Source organism: Labrus mixtus, chromosome 21 (genome assembly GCF_963584025.1).
Source record: "Labrus mixtus chromosome 21, fLabMix1.1, whole genome shotgun sequence".
Classification (NCBI taxonomy): domain Eukaryota; kingdom Metazoa; phylum Chordata; class Actinopteri; order Labriformes; family Labridae; genus Labrus; species Labrus mixtus.
This window is the reverse complement of record NC_083632.1, coordinates 10022968-10046264: the sequence shown is the minus strand read 5'-3', so window position 1 is coordinate 10046264 and position 23297 is coordinate 10022968. Positions and strand designations below refer to the sequence as shown.

The following is a 23297-nucleotide window of genomic DNA, read 5'->3' as shown; positions in this document are numbered from 1 at the left end:
GAGATTAGCTAGAAGTCAGAGGGAGTTAGTTAAAATATGGACTAATTCTACACCCCCCCCCCCTCCCCCACCACACACACACACACACACACAGACGATATATACAGTACTTTGTCTGTTTTCGGGAATATATGATTTGCTTTGAAAATATTTGAATAGGGGGCTGACTTTAAGCTCATTACTGAGGCAGTATTTCTCCTGCAGAACCCATCAGCTGAATATTTTCTCTCTATCCAAGGGTTTTGTATTCATAATAAAGAGCATGTAAATGCACTGCTGACCTGCTGTGTTTAAAATTCTACATCACTCTGAGGATTCATAATTTGACCCGGCTCTCACCAAAAATAGATGTGCTCTTCTTGATGTGGAGAACAAGAAAACAGTTTACATTTCATTCCAACAACTGAACAGATGATCAAACCAGAACATGATCAAAAAATGTCTTGAGAGTTTGATCAACTGAAGAAAAGGCTACAAGATAAAAAGATGCCAGATAACCTTTCTACTTCTAAATGAAACAATGCTAAGATCAAGTAATCAACCCTTATTTACACCCACCATTTTTCTTGTAGAAGTGCACCTCGGCCTGGTACTCCTCTCGGCCCTCCAGAGCCTTCTCCATCTGCTGGGCAATGTGCTCGCTGGTGTCGGCCCCGTACAGGAAGCGACAGCTGCAGTTCTTCTGCATCACTTCAGTTCTGGTGAAGCCGGTCAGCTCACAGAAACCATCCGAGCAGTAGACGATGGGGTAGCCACGGTGGCCCTGGGCGTTACCCAACAGGAAGTTACTGTCTGTAAAGCAGGGTAGAAAAGAATAAAGTGTAAGAAGTGGAACATTGTGGAAAGGAATATTACTCAAAATTGGGACATTTTTGGGGGGTTCTTTTGCCTAAATCTATCCCCGGGTCACAAAAAAGAAACAGTCGGATGCATCAGCATGAAGTGTGGTGCAAATTTGTTGCTTGCACTAGAATCAAAGTTGGTTGAAGTCTTTGAACTCAAGTCAAAGCTTTGCAGATTTAATTCAAAATTACTTCCCAAGTTCAAAGTAAACATGAATCAGGCTTTGGTGTAGACTCAATATGGAGCTTAAATTAATTTTCCCTGGGTGTCATCATCTGATTCCTACTGCTGGTGCCCGTTCAGGACTACTGATGTTGGCTACTGAAGGAACTGGACCGCAGACTGAAGATATTAAAACTGCTGACTGCAATTTCAAAGGAGCACAAAGGTTAGGGATTGATTCCCACATAACCCTCTGCTATTAGATTTGATGACATAACCATGATAAAGGTCCAGACTGTAGAATTTGAATAAAAGAGGTCGCATAATAATAGAGGGCATGAAGGCAGGAAAAAAAGCCAAAGTTATAAATAGAATCGTAAAATCAATGAAAAAAAAAAAAGATTAAGAATGACCTCATACATCGTGCTGCATTACAACTTCTCATAACAAGTTACAAATGTAAGACTAAGCAATCTTGGAAAAGAAATATGTGTTTGATGTTGTTTTTTTTTTATTATTAGGTAATGCAGAACAACACAAGACGAGTGAGGGACATGACAAGAGCAATAGTATGTAGGAGACAGGGGAGACATGACGATACAATGCACAGCATAGACAAAGACAAAACAGGCAAGCAGGGAGTAATAATAACGTTTTGCAATTTTGTATGTTGAGGGTGTTGACGGGCCCTGATGGTGTATGTGTGTGTGTGTGTGTGTGTGTGTGTAATTCGAGTGTATGCTTGTATTATTATTATTATTTTATTTTTTTGCTCTATACCCCTATTCCTACTTTTTGTCCTTCTTCTTTCCTTCATTCCATTTTTCTTTTCTTTATTTTTTAATTCCTTTTCCTTCTCCTCCCCTTTCTTCTTTCCCCTTTCCTCCCCCTCTTTCTTTCTATATATATTATATATATATTTTTTTTTTTACTTCAGTCATTGTGTGGTGCAGGGGTGCCCCTGTCTCAGCTGGCCCCCAGACCCTGCGGAGGGGGCCAGCTGATAGGGTCGCCTACTGCTGACTTCTCATCAGGGGTGCCCCTGTCTCAGTTGCCCCCAGACCCTGCGGAGGGGGCCAGCTGATAGGGTTGCCTACTGCTACCCTCCCGCCAAGCTTGAACAACCCCCAGACCTGATGGGAGGGGATCTGTTTGTGTTGGTGCTCAGAGGTATCATCTGATTAAGTTCTTTAAGGCACAGTATTTTTATCATTGCAATTGTTTTGTTTTTTTTAATGTTGTTTTTGTAGAAAATTGACCAAAAGACCCTTAATCCAAAGCTGTAAAACTTTCAATATAATTAAAGGGAGATCATCTGAACTTACTGTACATTTCTTTAACATTGAATCATTTGTATCTATATAGATAAACATATATATACTTCAAGTTAAAGCACTTATTTTATGTATGGATATTGCAGTGTATATGCATTGAACCTTATTTAAAAATCCAATAAAAAACTGCAGTATTGTCAACATCCCCCTCTCTCATGTTCCGTCACCAGCACATGCATTCTCATCTCAAGGTACTGATATTAGATTAAAATGCAAGGTGAGTCATTGGCCTGGTCGAGATCCATCTCATGAGATCCACGTGACTAAATGTCAGATTAATGTGGGAGAATATGAAGTCTTGTGTGCAGGATCATAATGATGTGGATATTGCACTTGAACTGTACTGTTTATTCAACACTAAACCGTCTTTGTTAGCCTTGATTTCAGCACCACGGACAGTTCCCCAGTAGCTGGCTTGCTGTAAACCATGGGCTGTTTTCTTGCTGCTTTTGTGTCCTCCCAATGAACATTACTTCTGTATACCTACATAAGTTTTGAAGACAGATATAATTTGACAATTTCCCTCAGTTGCTTGATACACGAGGCCTTGCTAAGTAAGAGCAGGTTTTATGCTGCATTGTTGCTTTATTGTTTGGGTCTCTGTCTGCCAGAGCAACTAGTGAAAGGAGCTTTGAAATACATGACAGTCCTTTCTGTGCTTCTATTTAACGTTTCAAAACACAGCGGCACACTCAGTGGTGCTTGAACAGCATAAAAACTAATGTAGGGACTAAAATTGACTCACACTTAATTAATTTGGCTCGCTCTCTCTCTCTATCACTTTGGATTTCACCATATTGTCCTGTGTTTTAGTCAATTATCTGCAGACACAGCATTGATCCAATTAAAGAAAAGCTTCGAGCCTTTTTCTCCAACACCCACAACTGTTTCAAGAGCCCCTTTTCGGTTATGGGAAATTATTTCAACATATTGACCCTGATTGACACATTTTAAAATATGAATCAAAACTTACTGTAGTAATCCTGGAAAAGTCGATTTTTTAAAACTTTTTCTCTGTTTTGTCTTGTATTTAGTCTGCATTGATAAAGCCAGAACTTGCAGTGATAGAAGCAGGACATTTTATCTTTGTGTGTGTGTGTGTGTGTTGTATGGGATGATGAATCAAAGTCAAAAGTCAAAGTCAACTTTATTGTCAATTTCAAAATATGCCAGACATACAGTGGAATCGAAATTGCGTTTGTCTCCGACCCGCGGTGCAATACAACCAAATGAGGTAAAAAGATCAAATAAAATGAGGTAAAAATAGGATAAATAATATTTACAGTAATATGAATGCTCCTTATACAAATTTGTTTTTGTTTAAAGTGAGCTCTTGAATCCACTTGTTCATTTATTATTATTATTTTGTTTTGTTTTTGTTTATTATTTTAAATGAAATTGTATTGTGTTTGTTTCTGTCTTCTGTAAAGCACATTGAGTTTACGTTTGTATGAAATGTGCCATACAAATAAAATTGAATTGAATTTGATTAATATCCATCTCTCTTAGCAATTTAAGTTGTAGCCTGCAAGAGGATATGTTTTCATGCAGCTGTGTTGTGTCCTATAGATAATGTTTGTTGTTTTCAAATGGGCTGAGCTAACCCACAATCTTAGCCACCATCCACTGTAGAAGTACCTTTTAAACTTCATTTAATGGGGATTAAATCCCCCCACACCTCTACTCTATCCCTCCATTTACACATAATCTACTAATAAGGTGTAACATCAGACTTTATCTACTGATTAGTTGGACTTACATATGTTTCGTAAATATAGATTCATATTTGCTGGCAAAGTCTTTGCAAGAATCCCCGCTAAGGCATAAAACATGCCCTTCCCTTCAGTAATTGACTGCATTTTACAGCTTTACTGAAAACACCAGACGTCCTATCTTCTAAATGCCAAGTAGAGAGGCAGCAAATGTACATACATACAGACTCTTCTCAATTCTCCTGATTTTACAGAGGGCAAGTCTAAGAAGCAGGAGTATTAAGCAGCTGCTACAGCACTCTCCACAATCTAGCGTTTTAATTGGCTAGCCTAAGCAGAAAGCGGTCCATAGGGGATGTCTTTTCTGAGCAGTGACAACCTTTCTCGGTTGTGCAGTGAGCAGCAACTAAACTGTCACTGTGGAATTATAGAAAGAGACAGGCATTAGTCGGATCCATCAACAAGCAGAGGAGCTTTTATGCCTGTGCGGTGCATTGCTTCAGTTGCCGCTCAACAAGGAGGAAGATATTTCTGTTCTATATCCTACTGCAGATCTTTGACAGCAAAGGTTTCATGAGAAGAGAGTGTTACCTGTTGCTTTAGTGTCACAGCCGCAAAGGAAAGCAGCGCTGGATCTCTGTTTTATTTTCCTTTTTCACATCTATAAAAAAATATCCCACTGTCAGAACACAAAGTCATAGCCTATATCGAGTTGGAAAAGAAAAGAAACACCCAACAGCCATGCCCTCTTTTTTATGTTCTATAAATTTCTAACTTTACAAGTTACAGTGAGCCAGAAAGTCTTGGAAGGCAACTGCATTCATCTCTGGTTTATGTAATGTTAAGAATCGGAGCATCTTTACTTAGCGTCCCTAAATCTGTACTTCAAATAGGCCAAAGGCAGGTGTAGTCATAAATCACCTTCTGAGCAGATATTAAAACAAACAAGTCACTATGGAGAAAAAACTTTTGTGCCGCGTCAATGAAGTTCATGACATCATTTTGAGCGCTTCTATTCAATTTGGGATGTTTGACACAGTGCTCAGTGTATTCATTCATTTCAGCTTCAGTATTGTGCTTTTCAGTCATGGGAAATACACTTTTTTAATTTAGTTTGCAATCAGTTAGGTCTACAGTACATAAGAAGGATACTCTCATCTGCAATGGTATTATAGCTAATGTGTAGCCAGACAGTAAATTTAGCATACATATTAAACCAGTAAGCCCTGCTCAGTGGTAACCACCATTAACTACTTCCATTACCAATTTACATTTTATATCACTTTATTTTTTTAATTGATGGTAAAAATGTGGATGTTTTACAAGATTATATGATAACTAGCCAACTCTGTCTCTCTTTTTCTCCTGTAACCAGTGTTCCTGCTAAATTCAGCTAACCAGGTTGTAGCTATTTAGGACAGTTCCAAAGCTAGCAGCAGATTTTTCTAGTCCAAGCTAGCCTTTCCTCAGCTACATATTAACAACGTTAGGCTAGCTTTCCCCCAGGAAACCTAGCTGCATGCTGGCTGCCTCACTGTTTTCAGCCTTTATGCTGAATTTAACTAACCTTGATCCAGCTACATACAGTGTCTAGCTTTTTTTCTAAATATGTTCACTCTTCATGATAAGGCAAGCTAACTTGGCTCCAGCTAATGCTTTAGAACAGAACCAGACTGTTTTCCCTCTTGTTTCATGAAGCACAGCTAACTGCTATAATACATTTATAACATAAATGTATGACAGTGGTAATAAGATCATCATTAATAGCAATCAAATAAATCAAGAAACTATTCTTTTCATGTATTAATGCATGTCCTGTTTTTTTAAACCGAGAAATAAGTAGGATGTTGCCTTTAAAATATAAAATACAAACTCACAGAATTTTATAGCACCTAGATTTGAATAAATACTGTTTTTCTTTTCTTTTCTATTTATCTTATAAACAAGCAATCCATCACCCATAAGTAGGCTACTTGATAAACACTTTGAGATTCTTTATTTGTGTGTGAAGTAGGCTATTGACAATGCCTCATTTCTTAGGCACTAATCCTCTGAGGGATATTGCTTTGAGTGGCCGCTCTGCTGCGCCAGCTTCCTTAATTACACATCTGTGCTGACTTGCTACAACTGTAATCTGACATGATGACGCTACATGCTACAGCTAACTGCTAGCAACCAGTTCCTTGTTATATATAAAAGACAGATGAGGGTTGGCCACTGCTTCACTAGCTAATCACCATCCAGTAGCATGTAATTACTTATTGTGGCAGAAGGTTAAGAGCTACAAGAGGAAGTGGACTATCAAGGGAAAAGGTCACACTGGTAAAAAGGCATGACAGAAAACATCAACCAGTTGTTCTTTATGTAATATCAGTGATTTCACAACATTAGGACCAGATTTATGACTATCTGGAGCTTGTCTGACAAAAATATCCTTGTTGTTGACTGCATCTAGAATCCCAAAAAGACTGCATTTGTGTCATGCCTTAATTCTCAAAGGGGTGCACAGGGCTTTACAAAGCATCACGCCAACTCACACCTACATTGACGCAACACTGGAGGCGTAGCTGCCACGCATGGCGCAGAGCTTCACATCAGGAGTGGATTTAGATTTCAGATTCTTAGAAAAAACAACATACATCTGCTGTAGGAGGAGACAGGGATCAAAGCTGAAAGATGTGATCATCAATTAGAGACCTTTACAATGCCAAATAAATCAAACCTGCTAAACTCAAGAGGAGAAATAGATGAGCCCATACAGTAGATGCATCCATTCACCAGCTCCTGTCTCCAGCTGCCTCTTTAGACCCATTCATCAGCTGAGGTTCAGTCTGACAATCCACACTGTCTCTTCTTTGGATCCTCTGTGGCCTTTAAATAAGAAAAGTGTTTAAGGGGGGAAAATAAACCTCGTTCTTATCTCTGTCTGCAGCTGCCCCGTGGTTACGTTGCCCCACAGGGCCAGCACTGCTGTCAATGAATAAACGCTGCTGGGTAGGTCATGTAAAGGAACAGGGGGGAGGTGAGGAGTGGGTGTAAAGGACAGGCATTAATGCTGTAGCACACACAGACACAAACATCTCTGGTACAGCACAGTTGTCTTACAAGTATAAATGAGGAGGGTTCAAGTTCTGATGTGTGACAAGAAATATCTGCCCTCTTGAGATGCCCTGAAGCCAAAATACATTTTCAGCAGCGTTGTTCTGCAATGTGGTCCCAACCTTTGACCACTGAGAGTTTCCCTTCAGGGATCAATACACAATTGTCGCACATATATGGACACATATCATGTGAAATCAGCACATAAACACATGACAAACAGAAAAGCCCTGAGCCCATGGAGGCACCTACATACACACACACATATAAACACAAACATGCACACAAACCCTCTGGGACCATGAACACTGACTTTGCCAAGAGCCAATTGCTGCGCTGTGCAGTGCCAAAGGCTACCGACTTAACCTATAGTGACAATTTGCACATAGTGGAGCGAGCGTTTGATGACACAGTCAAAGCAAGGAACTGTTGAATTAAAATCAACAATACACCTGCTTTCAGTTGTACAAAGGTTAAAGCTGAGGTTGAGCACAGACCAATCAATATGAGTGAGCATGAACAACTCTCCCTTAGAGGCACACGCTGGAAAAATTACACTGGAACTCTCAGATGCCATTAAAATATTGGATATGAAGCTGTTTTTAAGTCCTGTGTAGAAGTAGTTAATGTTGCACTCGGGCATTTTGTGGTTTTGTTTTGCAAACTGAAAGAAGTCTGGGTAATAATACGGACATGATGTTTTCTTTAATTATTATCTTATATAAACTGCACTTTGAATTATAAGCAATAAGCAAGTCGCTATGTTAGACTGACATATTCGATAATAAGTGCACAAGTGCTGAATACTGTACGTGAATGTAGTAGTTGCAGTGTTTTGTATATATTCAGTTATCAAGACATTTTTTTTCTCTTCAGACATAACTCTAGTCCAACTTACACAAGAAAATATGACATTGATACATACCTGCGTAAAAACACACAAAATATGCTGTATGGTCATTACTATTATCTTGTTTTGTGATATTTTTTATCAGTCTGCGGACTAAAACATTCAATTTATATCATATTTTAGTTTTGTCTAGTTTTGTAATATTTTGGGGATATTTTGCATAACTTTTGTCTTATTTATCACCATTTTAAACCAACACTATGTCTCATTGCACTGAAAATAAAAACTAATTCATGAAGTGTAGTCGTGTTTGCTTCTAGCCTTTTATTGAATAGTAAGTCAAGTTTATCTGGTATAAATATTCTATAAGTCTTATCTTCAGTAATAATACATTAATATGAAATATTGAACAAAGCATAAATGGGTGTTATTTAGCTTCTCAAACTGAATGATGAAAATTTAAATATGTGCTGTTGTTTGCTGATGTAGTCTAGACAGTGAATATGGTAAGTGACACATTTGCTAAACATTTTGGACAGCATTTGACTTTTTGACTGGTCTGTCAGCTCTCTTTGGTTTTGCTGACACAAGCACCTTTTTAACTGGATTTTCCCATTATTTTGAAATAAAGTTTATTTTAAAGCGTTGAAGGTATTGTTTAAGTGAATTAGTAAACGTCAATTTTTGTATAATGTGTCTAACTAAACCTAAAAGGCAAAGAAAGAGCTGAAAGGAACAGGTGTCTAATTTTCACACTCTTCAGAGTCTCTCACTGTAGATCTAACTGTTAACACTTCAAATCCATGCCTGGCACATGGAGGATAATTAGTCAAAAAGTAGATTAAACAAAGAACTAAAATAGATTCTCCCGATATGTAAGAATACTCTGTTTTCAACAAAAGATGAGGTGATGTGTTTTTATTGGAGTGGCAATAATCATGTCATTCCCACTTAATAAAATCATAATTTAGCAATAATAAACTTTTCTCCTTCAGATGAACGTGAAAATAAGCTTCTAGTCTCAGCCTTGTGATTTATTATTCTTACAATGTTACAATTCACTTTGCAGACGCTTTGATCCAAAGTGACGTACAACACTAATCCATTCATACACCGCCACAGTCTTGCCCAAGGACACATCGGACATGTTGCTCAGCTGGGGATTGAACCCTCAACCTTTTGGTTGGGAGGTGACGACTCTACCAACTGAGCCACAGCCATAGTTTAAGGGAAACTACTATACCTTTAAACAAGATTGAGAACTTTATACAGAGGCACAATTTTTAACATGGAAAACCACCTTTACCTGCGGCAGGTTCAAGATAATCTGACGTCACAGGTGATCACAGCTGCAAGACCCACAATGCCGCTTGTTTCCTGAAACAACAGACCAGCTGCCTTCTTAAAGTCCTTAATTGGGAAGGAAGTTCAAGTGCTGTCTCTTTAGTGGACCATCTTTGTTTCCTCATAGACCCAATGTGTTCAAGCATCATCCATGTCAAGTGGCGGGACCCTGTCGCCCCGGCAACAGGAAAGAAGCTATTTTGAGCTCCGGGCAGTCTGCCACTCCTTGAGCCTCAGGGCGGCTTCAAGAATGAGTTGAAATTGGCAAAAACCTGGCAAGTACTTGTACAGACATAAATCCTGCTGCTACAAACATGTTTTTATCTTGGACTTGAAAGTAACTGTTGCTCTAAAAATACTTTAATTAGTTACTAGTCACAAGAATTCAGGAAGGAGGTAAAACACTCTGCTACATTGATAAAAAGCACACAGAAAGTTGTTAAAGTGAATGTTAAAATGAAGTTTGATCATTGAAGTTCTTTCAGTATGCTGTGGTGGATGCTTTGTCCAGACCTACAATGTGACTACTAAACTGTTGACTGTTAAAATGACCAATCAGGAGAGTTTTTCTTGTTTATTTAAGGGGATTCATGAGTTGATATTGTTCATTATTCTTAAACCTAATATAACTAATTGTCTATGTTAGAAATGGTTGTACACATTCAAAGAGAATCAGCATTAAAGTTAAGTCTTTTTATCTCTTTCCACTTTGTGGTCAGAGAGGAGTCAGCCCTCTGGAGTTGGCAGAGAGTTCATGTTTAGCACAATTACCCTTCATCAGGACAGATGTATCATGAGGGCATGACCCTGCTCCTCCAGCTGAACTGTGCACAGCCTACGTCATCCCCAGATTCAATGTCTTTTCATCACACAAAAACTCTGAATTAGATTGTTGAAGTACACTGAGAGTAAAGATATGAGAAATAGTCCTGATGGGAGTTCAGAGATCCCCTAACACCTCATTAGAACCCCTGACTCACAAGATAAAGCTATAATTGCATACCCAACACATCAATTACACCGGAATGCCACCCGTTTCACTGTTTATGTCCGCAAGTCAAACCAGCTCGGAGACTAACAGTGAGCCATCCAGCTATTCATTCAGGCTGTTGTGACCAGCAAAGGGGAGAAGAGGGATGAATCGATGAGTGAGCACACAAAGACGTCCCAGCGGTATTTGTTTACAACGAGCCACAGCCTCCCCTGAGGTGGCACAAGGTTCAAAACAAGAGACGTAAGCCATGCAGAAACTGCAGCGCTGCCCGATGGCTGTGCAGGCCAATTTGGTGGTAAAGCAATGTGGAAAGACAACATGATTTCCTGAAGGTTAAATCTACAGTTAAAGTGCAAACAAATTGTCACTTTGCAACAGTTAGAAGATGTGGTTTTAGTAAGCCAGTGTTTGGGTGTCTTAAAACACACCAAAAGAGACTGACAGGGGAACAGATTCATCTCTCCTTCTTACCTTCCTTTGCTGATAGCCTTCTGTAAACTACTTTGAGACTATTATTGACTTAATTTTCAACCTCTTTTTTGTATTTTTTTGCTTCCATTGCATTAAAACAAAGATCTTAATTCCAATTGTAACCAGCTGCAAGCTGCATAATTATTGACATGTTCTTACAAATTAGTTTTCTGTGTTGTCATGAGGGTGTCGTTATTTTGTTCCTGTTTTTAAAAAACTGCTTTAGAAAAAAAACTACTTTCAAAACCTGCTGTTAAAAGCAATTTGACTTCTAAATGCTCCGTAGGTTTTTATAGGTCTCTTGGCCAACTGATTTTCTTTTTCTTTAATTGTGTTATCCTGTTTGTTTTTCAGTTTCAGTCTTTCTGTTGGCCAGTATTCATCTTTGACAGTATTCTATACTTTAGCTCCTATGTATTATTTGTTGTCTGTTTATTGTTGTGTTTTATGTATTCATTTACACAAGCTGCGCCAAAGCAATTATTGGGGTTAAAATGTTTGATTGATAGACCACTGCCATGCAAGAACTCTCTGTTAGACTTATTTAGAACATTGTGTCAAAAAACTACAAGTACCAAAACAACTCAGTCCTCAGAGTACTTACGGGTGCCATCGAAGCGAGTAGCGATGGTGTCCAGAAAGGTATTTTGAGGGGCCAGGAGGCCCTTCATCACTGGCATCTTGGCCCAGATGTGGGGTAGCCAACTGCTGGCTGGATGTCAAACCATCCCAGTGGCACAGCAGGGGGCTTCCAGGAGCTCTCAGTGGGTGCAGGAGGAGACTTGAGGGTGACAGTCCAGTACCGATCGCTGGGACACACATTTACAGAAAAAGCAGCCACCCTTTTCCTCGAGCGATGCTTCTTCTGAAGACAACAGAGCAAACTGGGAGGATTTTAAAAGCTCCCTGAAGCAGTGCAATGCAGGTTCAAATATAGGTAGGGTAGAAAATGAGATCACCTGGAGCTGCAAAACCAGGTGATATTGAGATACAAAAAGCTTCAGATCAGTCCTCCCAGCTGTTGCCCCTCCCGCAGAGTCATTTTAGCTGCAACATGTAAGGAGTTGTCCTGTAAATCTGCAAAATCTCCATTGACAAGGAAAATTTAAAAGACAAAAATAAGAGCTCATGTGTGGGCACCTCTTGCATCCCTCAGCTCAGCGCTCTGCCAGGATGCTGTGGCAGAGTAGTTGCATCTTCTTCAGCTTTCTCTCCACCTTTGTCTCTCTCTCTCTCTCTCTTTCCACTCCTGTGAAATGTCCCAGCCAATGAGATGCCAGCATCCTCTGTGGGGACCTGTTTTCATCTGTGGTGGGGGTATAGACAGTGAGAGAAAGACAGAGGGAGAGAGATAGAGAGGAGCGAGATAGGGAGGGAGGGAGGGAGGGTGCTTTTGGAGCAGCTGACAGCAACATTACACCCTATAGTGCCACTATCAGCACATGGCTTTTGTGTGCATGTCTGCAAATCAAGGAAAGATGGATTACCTGCATGTTGCTCAATGCAGGCTATTGTATTCAGTTGAAATGGGTGCTATTGTGTAGTTTCCTCATGGGTGTGAGACTTAAGGGACATTCAGAGTAATGAAGGTAGAAATATCCATATTTTTTCCACATCTACTGCTTCTAGGAGTAGGATCTGTAAGAGCTTTAAGGACTCCATTTCCTCGAGTTTGTCTCTTCTGGATGGAGCTGGTCTCTGCTGCCCTCCCAGATCCTCACAGTATGCTCATGGGAGAATTAAGGCTTCGGGATAAAGGCAGCTAAGAGCGGATTAAAAGGATAAGCCTGGAGATGTTTTTCATGAGGACTTGATGTTAAACACACCAAAGTAAAGTCCCATCTTAACTCACTTTGACCCAAGCAAACAACACAGCTTATAGCTGACCATGGATATACGTCTAGATATGACAGAGAGATGCTTAACAAGAACACTTGTTTAAATGGTATCTATTCTTAATGAGTCTGCCTGCATTAGTTTTACAGTATGCAAGGAAACATGATACTGCTGTTAATTTAATTAATCCATCCTTCATTGAATATTTATTATTGGGAACTATATTAAGAAACCTGAGAATCTGGGCATGATAAGTGAGAGGAATGCCTTTTTTTCTTGATATCAGTTGGTATGTTAAATGTGTTTTTGAAGAGGACAGTACAGGTTTGGATGCATTGTATTGCACATGTTTTTTCCTTTTAAAATGTCTGCAGGAGTCGATGGCCCAGCAAGGGAAAATTCTTACCCTGAGAAGAAGAATGTGTCCGATTTTTGCTGAATTGTGGGGAAAAAATGTTTCTTTATTATTGTCACCGTGATTTATGTGGAGCTGGAGAATGGGACCAGCAATGGTGCTAGGGTTGTTTAGATCTACTAAGAAACTAGAAGAGCTTCAACAAAAACAATACATCATTTTTGGGCTTTTTATTATATGTCTCAGTGACCTCAACTGCACATAGGCAAGAAACTCTCAGAATTATGTTTTTAGAAAGAAGAAGAAAACATAGTTTTATCATCTGAAATGGCTTTAAAGTATTTCCATGCAAATAAAAAAGAATATTTGATTATGTATCCCTGAGAAAAAGAAACTTTATGCAAATCGGGAGTCACAAGAAGACAAAAATGTTTGAGAAAAGATACACAGATATGGATGAGTTTTCTTGTGGGGGCGTAGGAAATCTTGGAAAAAGTTGAGCCGATTCAGCAGCTGTGTGGGTGTTTCCTCAAGCCAGAAATGAAGTTTGTAACAGTTTGGCTGAATAATAATATTCTGAGAGAAGAATAACCAGGTCAAAGAAGTGGAGAATGAATATAGGCACTTTTCTGTACTGTGTGCATAAGGTCATTCATTTAAAAAAAAAAAAAAAAAAAATGCAGGCAGTAAATTCTGAAGGGAAAAGCTGTTGTACGATTAAGTTGTCCAGCAGACAGCACAGGTGTGCAGCATTTGGAGAAAAGAGAGGCGGAAAAAAAAATGGAGGCAGTGAAAGTAAAAGGCTGGCTCTGAGGATGTAACAAAGTACCGTTCCCTGAGTCGGATCCTGTTCAGGCGCTGGCAGCTCTTCTCTTTATCTATTTTTAATGGCTTCTCATTGGGCTTTCTTCTTGTAGCTCATCCTTCTCTGCTTGTCCCTAATAAAGAGGCTGATCCATTAAACATGCTCACTATCCATTCTGCAGCCTAATAGGGCAGAGTGATGCACAAGAGGAGAGCTGAAATACTATCCCAACTACATTTCCAAAACTTCTAAGCGCTGAATTTACCATGTTTTGTCATGTTTTAGGTGATTTTTTTTCTTCTGATTTAAATCGGGTACATTTCGATCTTTCTTTGGTTGAAATGTACAAAAAGTCTCTTCCCTTTTTTTTTAACCTCAATGGAAATCCTCAGCTCTTAATCCTGACTTAAACTGTAATATAGATAAGCTCTGTGGCCGGCATCATTCACTCAGCATGCAAACATCCCTCCTCTCGGTTAAAGACGTCCTCCTTCTCCTCAGCAAACCCCATTGAGAAATCCGGCCTGTCATTCTCAAATCTCAGCTGTTTGCTTTGAATTAACTTGCGACTGAGCAGATGTGCTTCAAAGCTCTATGTGTTTTTTTTTTGTTGTTGTATGTGTGTGTAAATCCTCAAAGCACGTGAGGATAAACACACATACTGTCACCGAACACCAACGTCAGAAAGATGACAATCTGGGTGGAATCAACAAAAAGAAATTAATATTTTAAAAAATGGACTCTGGCTTTATTCATTCAGCACGCTGTCTATATATATTTGGGTTTTTAAACCACACCAACCATGTATGATCAAATTCAAACAACAGAAAATAATTCATCCCCGTCCGTGCCTGGCTTGTCCCAATTATTGTCATGGCTTAAGAGTGACAATTCGAGGAAACTACTGACCTCGCTTGGAATGAATTTTATCACAATGTGGTATGATGGGGAAAAAAAGATGGCATTGTTTTGAGTTGGATAAGGAACTTTTTCTTCCTGATTTGACTTTTATGCTTTTTCATAGGTTAAGTGTTTGACACTATTTATACGATCAAATATTTCACGGTCAAATGTTTTCAACAACACAGCGTGAAAACATAAAGAACATTTTTTTACCTGACAAGTTAAAGGTGAATCAATCCATTTTTTCTATTTCATTGACCTGGATCTGATCTTTGTTCCTGTGCAAAAAAACAAAATAAAATAACATAATGTGATGTTTATTTTTCTTAAGACAACTTTTTGGTAAGAACTGGGCCGTGACTTGACTTTAAACACATAATACCCTGAAATAAGTGATTTTGCCTTTCAAAATAAAAGCTTAAAGTAGCAGTTAAAACATACATCATTGCTTTATAGTTTATTGTTCTGTAGGAGAAGAAGTCGATGATTTAGGAGCCGATTAATCATGGCATTGGATCATACAGTAATGGCATACTTTCCAATTCCAGAAAGCACATCTATGGATGTGTAAGGGGCATTTCTGATACTGATTTAAATACAACTCTCCTGATTAAAAACAAACAAAACATAGTATTGTAATGAGTCAGGTTTTGTCATAGTAATCAGATTTTGCTTAGTGTTTAATCTATACTGCAGATATTTATAGCTACAAATATGCAATAGCTTCAAACTTATTATGACACCTAACTCTCTGCCAAGAAGCAAATCAGTCCATTTCCCAAACTGTCAAAAGAATTCCTTACCAACACGCGGTACGAGGTTGGCTCTGCTTGGTGTATTGCTCAAAGGCACTTGATCATAGTTGTCAGAGGCTTTAATAAGCCCCAGAAAGCGTTAACCTTCTGCAAAAAAAAAAAAGAAAAGATCAAAGCAGCTACTTCTAAACTGTCGTCATACATTTTCCAGAGAGGAAAACAATATGTCAGGTTCTGTTGTTCGACTCATCATCTCATTCAGTCTGGGCCCCGGTGAGATAGATACACCTTTAAAAAAAAAAAAAAAAAACCTACTCCTGTTTAGGTCTAATCACACTATGGAGCAAGAAAGAGCAAGAGCAATGTCAAATCCAAGCCGAAGTGGGACGTTTCTATAAATATTAGCCCACTTTCTGAACAGAGGGACCTGCAGGAGAGAAGCGTGCCAACGACAACACACCAGTGACAGGCTTGTAGAAAATAGGCTTCTGTGTTGTTCAACTGCTTTTTGTTTTAGCTTCCAAAAGACAAAAAAATGATTTTAAAGACGCTAAACTTTGATAGATTAAAATATTTCAAAAATGTAAACACTGATGTTTCAGTCAGGCTATATAACAAGCCTTTACGTTCTGCTTAGTCAACATAAACCCCCCTCTTCTGCTTTTAAAAGCAAGAAAAGTGTTTTTTAATGTTTTTTTTAATTGTTTTTCTGTGGTATGTGAGTCAAAGAAACACATGTGCCATGACTATGAATCCACTGTTGTGGTTAGGACAACATTTAAGACCAGGGCTCAGGATAAGACAGCAGCTACTTTAACAGTCTTACATGCTAGACTCACTCCCCCTAGTGGTCAAAGAAAAGTACTGCATGTACACAACAAGCGCAATCTAATACATACAGTAACCAATGCATGCAGAATGTAACAGATTGTCTTTCAGTCGATACTCAAAGGGTAAATGAAGACTTTTTAGAGTTAATATAAACTGCTTATTATGGTTGAAATTCCAATCAACCCCTTTTTTAATTGGTTTAACTTTTTTAATAATTTCTACAGCTTGAAAAAAAAAGATGGTTCAGAATGTTTTCCACTTTTGCATACAGGCCAATTTTCCATTATTGAGGTAAACAGGAGGGGTTTTATTCTAGATATAAGTCGTGCAAAGTGTTGCTTCAATCTTCACAGGTGCCGGCTCTTTAGGACAATGTAACTGTGGTGCCGCTGCAACATTCAAAAACCAAGAACAGTATCATTGAAACAGAGCACATCTTTAAGAATGTATTAGTACAAACAGTTTATATGTTTAAGAAAGGGTAATGAGGAGATTTCCTAGGTGGTATTTTTTGCTTTTTTTTTTGACTGCCTGAAACTTTACAGAAAAATATACTGTATCTCAGGACTGATAAGGCGACAAAATTGAAACCAGGTTTGATACATTTCTGTTGCAGTCATTCACAATTAAATACAACCACAGTAAGAGTTCAAGAGTCGACGTTAATATTAAAATAAATAAGTTGAGTCAGTCAAATTAACATCACTTTCAATCATCAAAAGAAGGTTCATGTTGCGTTTTTTGTTCATCAGTTCCCAAAGGCACAGCTCCTCAACTCACCCATATAAAGTGTTTGATATAAAAACTGGAGAAGTTTCATTCAGTCAGCGCTCACCACAGTCAGAGTCCACAAACTCTGTCTCTACAGGGCTCAGGAAACAGTTTTCCCCAAAAGGAAGTCCGCATATGCTTTCCTCCGCAGCACTCGATGCATTTTGAAAGTGTTTGGCGAGGTGTTCGAGAAGGCCATCATGTGCTTGCGAAGTTCCTTGAACGCACCATCGGCCACCAGCTGCACCCTCATTGGTCCGATGCTGCCTTTGATGCGGAACGACTTGTAGACAGCCGAGTCCTGCTGGAGACAGACGTCCAGCTGGAACAAAGAGAAAGACAATGAAGCTGGATGTCACGATGAACATAAAGACATGCTGTTGCTGCACACATTAGAGTTTGTCTCACCTTGTATCGTTGCTCCTCGGTCAGGTTCCTCACACCTTTCAGCTCAACAAAGACCTGATAATGAGGATCTGTGCCGCCTATTGAATCTCCTACAGCAATACAGTAAAGAAAGTTTTATGAGGCAAAACTGAACGGTGACAAAGCAGGTCCCCCTAGGCTGTAAAACACTGCTGCTTAATCTTGCATAAGAAACCCTAAAGTGTTCTAAAGTCACTTTTAAACATGTACTGTGCACTCCTCAATATTTTCTGGCTGGGCCAACTGCATGAGTGAATGCAAACAGACAAATTTGAACTCCTTTTTTACTTGGATTTTTTATTTTCTCCTAGTCAGCAAGAAGGGGTTCAGCCAATGTGTGAACGCTGCTGGAAATATTCAATACTCTCTCCCACTGTGAGAGTCATGAATGGAAGGGGATATGTGGAAAATGTCTGGGCACACCGCCCTGAAATTAATCGGAGTGCATGTGTGACAGGGGCTAATAAGAGACATTGAGTTTTTAACTTAGTCCAATGTAAACTCATCTATAACAATATAACTTGGTGCGAGAAAACTACACATGGTTACTTAGCAGAAAAATCTGGAAAGCATGTAAGCCTCCAAGGTCCTTGTGGTTTCTGTATCTTATCCCAGCTGTGATTTATTCAGACGTTATTTTAAATGTATTTTCTTTAATTCACTAAAGCAGACAAGGGAATCTATGGCAGACCAGATAAGGATATCTTACCCATGATGCCGCTCTCTGCGCAGCAGTAGTCCACCAGCTGAGCCCCTGGCCACTGAGAAACAGCTGTCTTCAGAGCATCAAGGAACAAAGCCTCTGACACTTTCTCCCCTCGAACGTTCAACATCTGACCCCGTCTGAGAGATCACAGAGGAGAGGACATGTTTGGCTATTTTGTTCAATTTTCAGAAACGACATATAGCATGCAGCATGAGACTATGTGCAGTGTTCACACGTGTGCATGCACCTGTATTGAAACTCAACAATGGGACACTGGTTGTGAAATCCAACTACTTTCAGAATGTCTCCAACACGGTATCTGCAACACAGAAAAAAAAAGCCATTTATGCAAAAGTCACATAAATAAAACACGTGAGAGCTTCGTGTAAACGGCAGAGTTCTTATCATTGTTTTAATGTCAAATTGTCTTGTGAAGAGTGCAGTTGACTCATTGTGAGATGAGCAACAACAAGAAATTCAAATAAAACGTCCTTTATTTAACGTATATGTTCCCTAAAATGATAAAAATCTAAACTCAAATGCAAAAGCAAAAGCACTTCAATGATCATTACAAAAAAAATCCTTCTTGGTAGTAAAATAAATGAGACCTGAAGAGTCCTGATGCGTTTGTGACAACCAGCTCATAGTTCTGTCCCTCCTTCACCTCCTCCATCAGCAGGGTTGGAGGTGTGTTCTCCTCCAGGCTGCTCTCCGGCAGGAACTCGCAGAACATCGAGCGAGGACACAGCAGGTAGCGTCTGTTTGGCTCCTGAGGCCACAGGTTCACCCCAATCAGCCCTGCAGGGGCCCATACATACAATCAAAGCTAATGGTGCTAAGTGTAACACTGCTGACATTGGACAACAGCATCTGTCATTCAAATCTTGAGCCAATTGGATGCAGTCTGCAGCCAAAAGGCATCTACCCCCTTTCCCCAGGTGCACTAATCACCTGATTGAAACCAATCAAGGAGTCAGTCAGAAGGCAGCAGGAGACAGTCATTCCTAAAACAGTCAAGGAGAACTTCTGAAAGAAAAACACTGTGCTTTTCAACCCTGGACACAAAGCTGGACTTAACTGAACTGAAACTTCAAGCCCTTCAGGAGCTGATGTGCTGCTGCTGAGGAGGAATGTTTCAGGACTGAACACTGGTCAGACCATATTGCTGGAGCAACTTCAAAAGACTCAAGATTCCCTCAAAAGGCCTCAAGCCTGGCTGTCTGGTTAAAGGGTGTGGTAGGCTTCCCCCTACCTAAATAAACATTTGAATTCGTTGGACATCTGCACACACATAACAAATAACTGCAGTATGTGTAATGTGTTTTGGTGCATTGATTTATACGAATAGAATTGGCAATATTTAGCATATGTTGTATGGAGGGTAAAAGGTGCCCTTCAGAATCTGTGAATTGAAGGCCTATTTTCTTTTATTTAATTGTGGTATTTTCCTTGATTAAGTTCAAGTGTTTTTTTTGTTATTTGTTAAAAATTGAACTTTGAAATACAAAACCAGTTATCAACATTCTGTGTCGTGTGTTTAATTAATTCTCCACCAGCTCCAAGAGTCTAACCTACATTAGCCCAGTACACCTTAATTTGTTACATCTTGTTTTTTTGGATAATTTATTATTTATAAATACATATTTGATTTAGAGTAAATTTTGTATCCTGAGTGTTACATATGCAAAGACAAGTTTTCTAATCAGGAAATGTTGTACCCATTTATTTTAACTGCACAGTTTGCAGGTTAATTAAATAGTATAATAATAAAAGTATAGTATTAAATTGCAGGATTTTTGACCTACTTTGTCTGGGGTTCCTACCTTCAGTAGCAGCGTAAAATGGTGAATAGAAAGACACTCCCTGGCAGTAGTTCTCCCTCAACATGTCTCCATAGATCTGATTGGAGCCCGAGTCCACCGCCAGCACCACGTGAAGGTGAGGCCACAGACGTTTAGCGATCCCAAGGAAGCCGTCCTGGAAGTGGGCCCTGAGTTCAGCGGCCCTCTTTGGGTCTGGCTTCATCAGAGCCTCGATTCTGGACCTCACTTTGGGCTCCAGAGCAAGAGCGCTGCTAACCTTTCCATGTTCAATGTCGTCAACGAGCTCCTGCCAGCGATCCTGCGGGTTAGAGGGAAGATCAGAGGTAAAATGTTGTTTTTTAATTCTTAGTGCGTCAAATGAATTACCAGAGTTGTTCTCAACTAATAAAAACAAATAACTATTTACAGCAAATCAATGTCAGAGTCCTGCTGTTGTGAAAGTATTGTTTCGTCAAGATATTAAACAACAACTTTCAAGGAGTTTTTTACATGACATGCAAACATTTTCTGTTTAATACATCATGGCTTTAGCTTTGCTGTACCTGTAAAGCACTGAATGCATAGAAGACTGTGGAGGCAAAGTTGGACTCAATGGTTCCCACACTGGGATCTTTGAGAGCAAACAGGAGGTGCAGGTAGAGGGTATCCTTCTCACTGGGAACCTGAAAGGAAGGATTTAATGCACAAAAATCAATAGAAATCAGTTTGAAAGTGGAAAATATTAAGTAACCCAGCATGAAAATCCAAGAAAAACAACATTAATAAACCAGAAGGTGCTGAGTTTTGTGTTTTAAACATTGTTGGTAATACGTAACAAAATCAGGAGGTACCTCAAAGGCTGGTGCTGGGGTAGTGTAGAGGTTGAGCATGTGTCTGGAGGAGGCTGGAGTGGAGGAGTTGGGTCCAATGGGGATACCGGCTTCAGACTGTCGAAAAGTCGGAGTGTAGAAGAACTTGGTGGTGCGCTGGAGGCTGTCAGTCGCTGGAAATGCCGTTCTCATGGCCTCCAAACACACAGCCACTCCCTGATGGAAACACACAACTAGTGTTAAAAATGTAGCAATATATGCAAATGAACACAGCATAATCTACAACCTACACATAACCATGGTCATTGATGCCACTTTTCACCTGCAGGAAGAACTCAGTGTTGGTGTCCTTGGTGCTTAGCAGCATGGCGCTGGGTCCTGACGTCCCAGAGGTCATGGCAAGGATCAGCGGCTTCTCAGCGAGAATCACATTCTCCTCTCCGACAGCGATTCGACTGACGAGATCACGATAGTGCTCGTATGTGGTGATGGGGTGACGTGCCCTGAAGACATTGCTGTCTGAAATTAAATAATGAAAAAAAGATCTCTTTAAGGTTTCTTCTTTATGAAAGCCAAAAATAAATAACTTTTTATGTAGCCTGGCATGTGGTATATAGCGAGAGCTGTGAATGTCTTTAGTCTTGAAGGAAATAATGTTGAAGTAAGTTTTTTTGAATTTACAAAAACATCAAAATGTTTTAATTGTCTCATTACGAATGAAAAATTATAGTGTTAAAAAAAAGAATCCTTAGCGATTGTGAAGATTGGCTGTACTTTATTTTAATCTCATTTAACTGTGAATTGATTTATTTTAGACTTTGACATTTGACTAAAAACTGACTTGATTGTATCAACTTTGTCTGATGGAAATAGTAATTTTTTTTTTTATGTTTTAAACATTTTTAGAGACCAATGAATTATTGGAAACATTAAAATAACATTAAGAAAGCTACATCAGTGTACTGTATGCAGACACAGTTTTTTCCTCTGAGTGGTCAGCTAATGTTTAGAGGAAATGTGATGAATCTTACTGGAGAGTGGGGGACTGTGCGTGAGGGTTTTGGACACATGACCTCAGGCTCTGCTGTCATGCTCACCATATCTAACCTACACAATACATAACGTTACATCACGACTGCTCAGAGGACGAATCAGAGCAGGGTTGACAACACCAGCAGGAATTGGCCTGAAAGATACTTTGACTACATTTAAAATAACACATGCAAGTTGTTAGTCAGCATTACTTCGCTGCTTTCTCACCTGTAATCGAGCTGAAGTCGTACCGTGTTCCATAACATGTGTTTGCATTTTTACGCAGGCGCTTGAGCAGAGTTTCCTCCTGGACCTGCTTCACGTTCAGAGTGTCGGCTTCAAGTTTTCGTCTCTGCCGCCCGCCCAGCCAGCCGACACCTTTCACCGCCAGATACTGACTGAGCAGGCTGCTTAGTGTGCGGTTTTCACCCTTTACCTTCGAGCTCAAGTCCCTCCACATGAGCGCCATCCCGGCAAGAGAGCAGACACCGAGGACGGCAGGCAGGGGAGACGGCATCGCTGTGGAGAGCAGCCGGGTGTTACACAAGAAATTAAAAGACGAGAAATACCCACATGGGGGCGCTGTTGTCAAAGTTTACACTGTGAGTTTGATAACAACAGTTCAGGAAAGAAACCCATGCACTGGTCTTTAATCAGAACAACACAGGGGACCCTACACACCCTTATACACATTCTGTGTTTTTCATATTTTACCAACTTACCCAGCTTCTGTCCAATCGCGGCCACCGCCACCGATAAAACCGCAAAACAAAGCGGCACAGCAACGTGATATGAAGAAAAGGCCATGTTGAGAAAACACTCTAAGCTCGCGTTTTTAACACTTTACATGAGTAAAGTTTGAAATGCGTTCATTTGTCAACAGAGAGACACACAATACATCCACGAGAGACGCTTCTTTTGCTTTCGTAGGGCGTCTGAGTGGACTTCCGTGTTTGGAATACAGTCTAACACGCTGATTGGCTGTCAACAGAATGACGTCTAAGATTTCGATTTATGCACGCGAAAATATAAACAAAAACATTTAAAGACAGAAATACGCTATTAATTAACTTATTATTAACTTATTAATTAACTCACTTTTTCTGCGATGATCAGCTATAGTACACCGTTATGGTGTTTGATTACTGGAAGTACTTAATTCCTTCTCCAATTACATATTAACTTTTATACATAATGTGTAGGCCAATAAAAATATAAATATTATAAAAGTAATGTTAAGAGCTCGTTCCATATTAACTTTTATACATAATGTGTAGGCCAATAAAAATATAAATATTATAAAAGTAATGTTAAGAGCTCGTTCCATTAACCCGATACATGATTTTTAGCTTTTTAATAAAAACATTAACTTTCTTCAGCAGCATCTATTAATCCTAATACTAGTTTGAAGAATGTTTGTTTTATATTAAGCTTTG

General features: G+C 39.4%; 2 protein-coding genes across 4 annotated transcripts in view; both read right to left on the bottom strand.

Moving 5' to 3' along the window:
* Positions 1-12980, bottom strand: part of kcnh4b (potassium voltage-gated channel, subfamily H (eag-related), member 4b) — a 36110-nt gene extending 23130 nt beyond the window's left edge. Inside the window, exons 1-3 of one of the 3 annotated variants that reach the window (XM_061028437.1) lie at positions 11950-12979; positions 11414-11856; positions 559-792 (exon numbers count right to left, since the gene is read on the bottom strand). In XM_061028437.1, coding sequence (XP_060884420.1) covers positions 559-792; positions 11414-11489 — 310 coding nt within the window. In that variant the 5' untranslated portion in view covers positions 11490-11856; positions 11950-12979. Of the gene's footprint in view, positions 1-558; positions 793-11413 lie in introns of all 3 variants that reach the window. The other 2 variants (XM_061028438.1, XM_061028436.1) reach the window with 2 other exon arrangements.
* A 2170-nt stretch (positions 12981-15150) lies between these two features.
* Positions 15151-22759, bottom strand: ghdc (GH3 domain containing). The gene is made up of 11 exons (XM_061028092.1): positions 22584-22759; positions 22090-22380; positions 21152-21348; positions 20851-21045; positions 20563-20682; positions 20021-20318; positions 18806-18995; positions 18445-18516; positions 18201-18334; positions 17474-17562; positions 15151-17387 (listed from the first exon to the last, which is right to left on the bottom strand). The coding sequence occupies exons 1-11, from the start codon at positions 22666-22668 to the stop codon at positions 17166-17168; spliced, it is 1893 nt and encodes a 630-aa protein (XP_060884075.1). The 5' UTR covers positions 22669-22759; the 3' UTR covers positions 15151-17165.
* Positions 22760-23297: the final 538 nt, after the last annotated feature.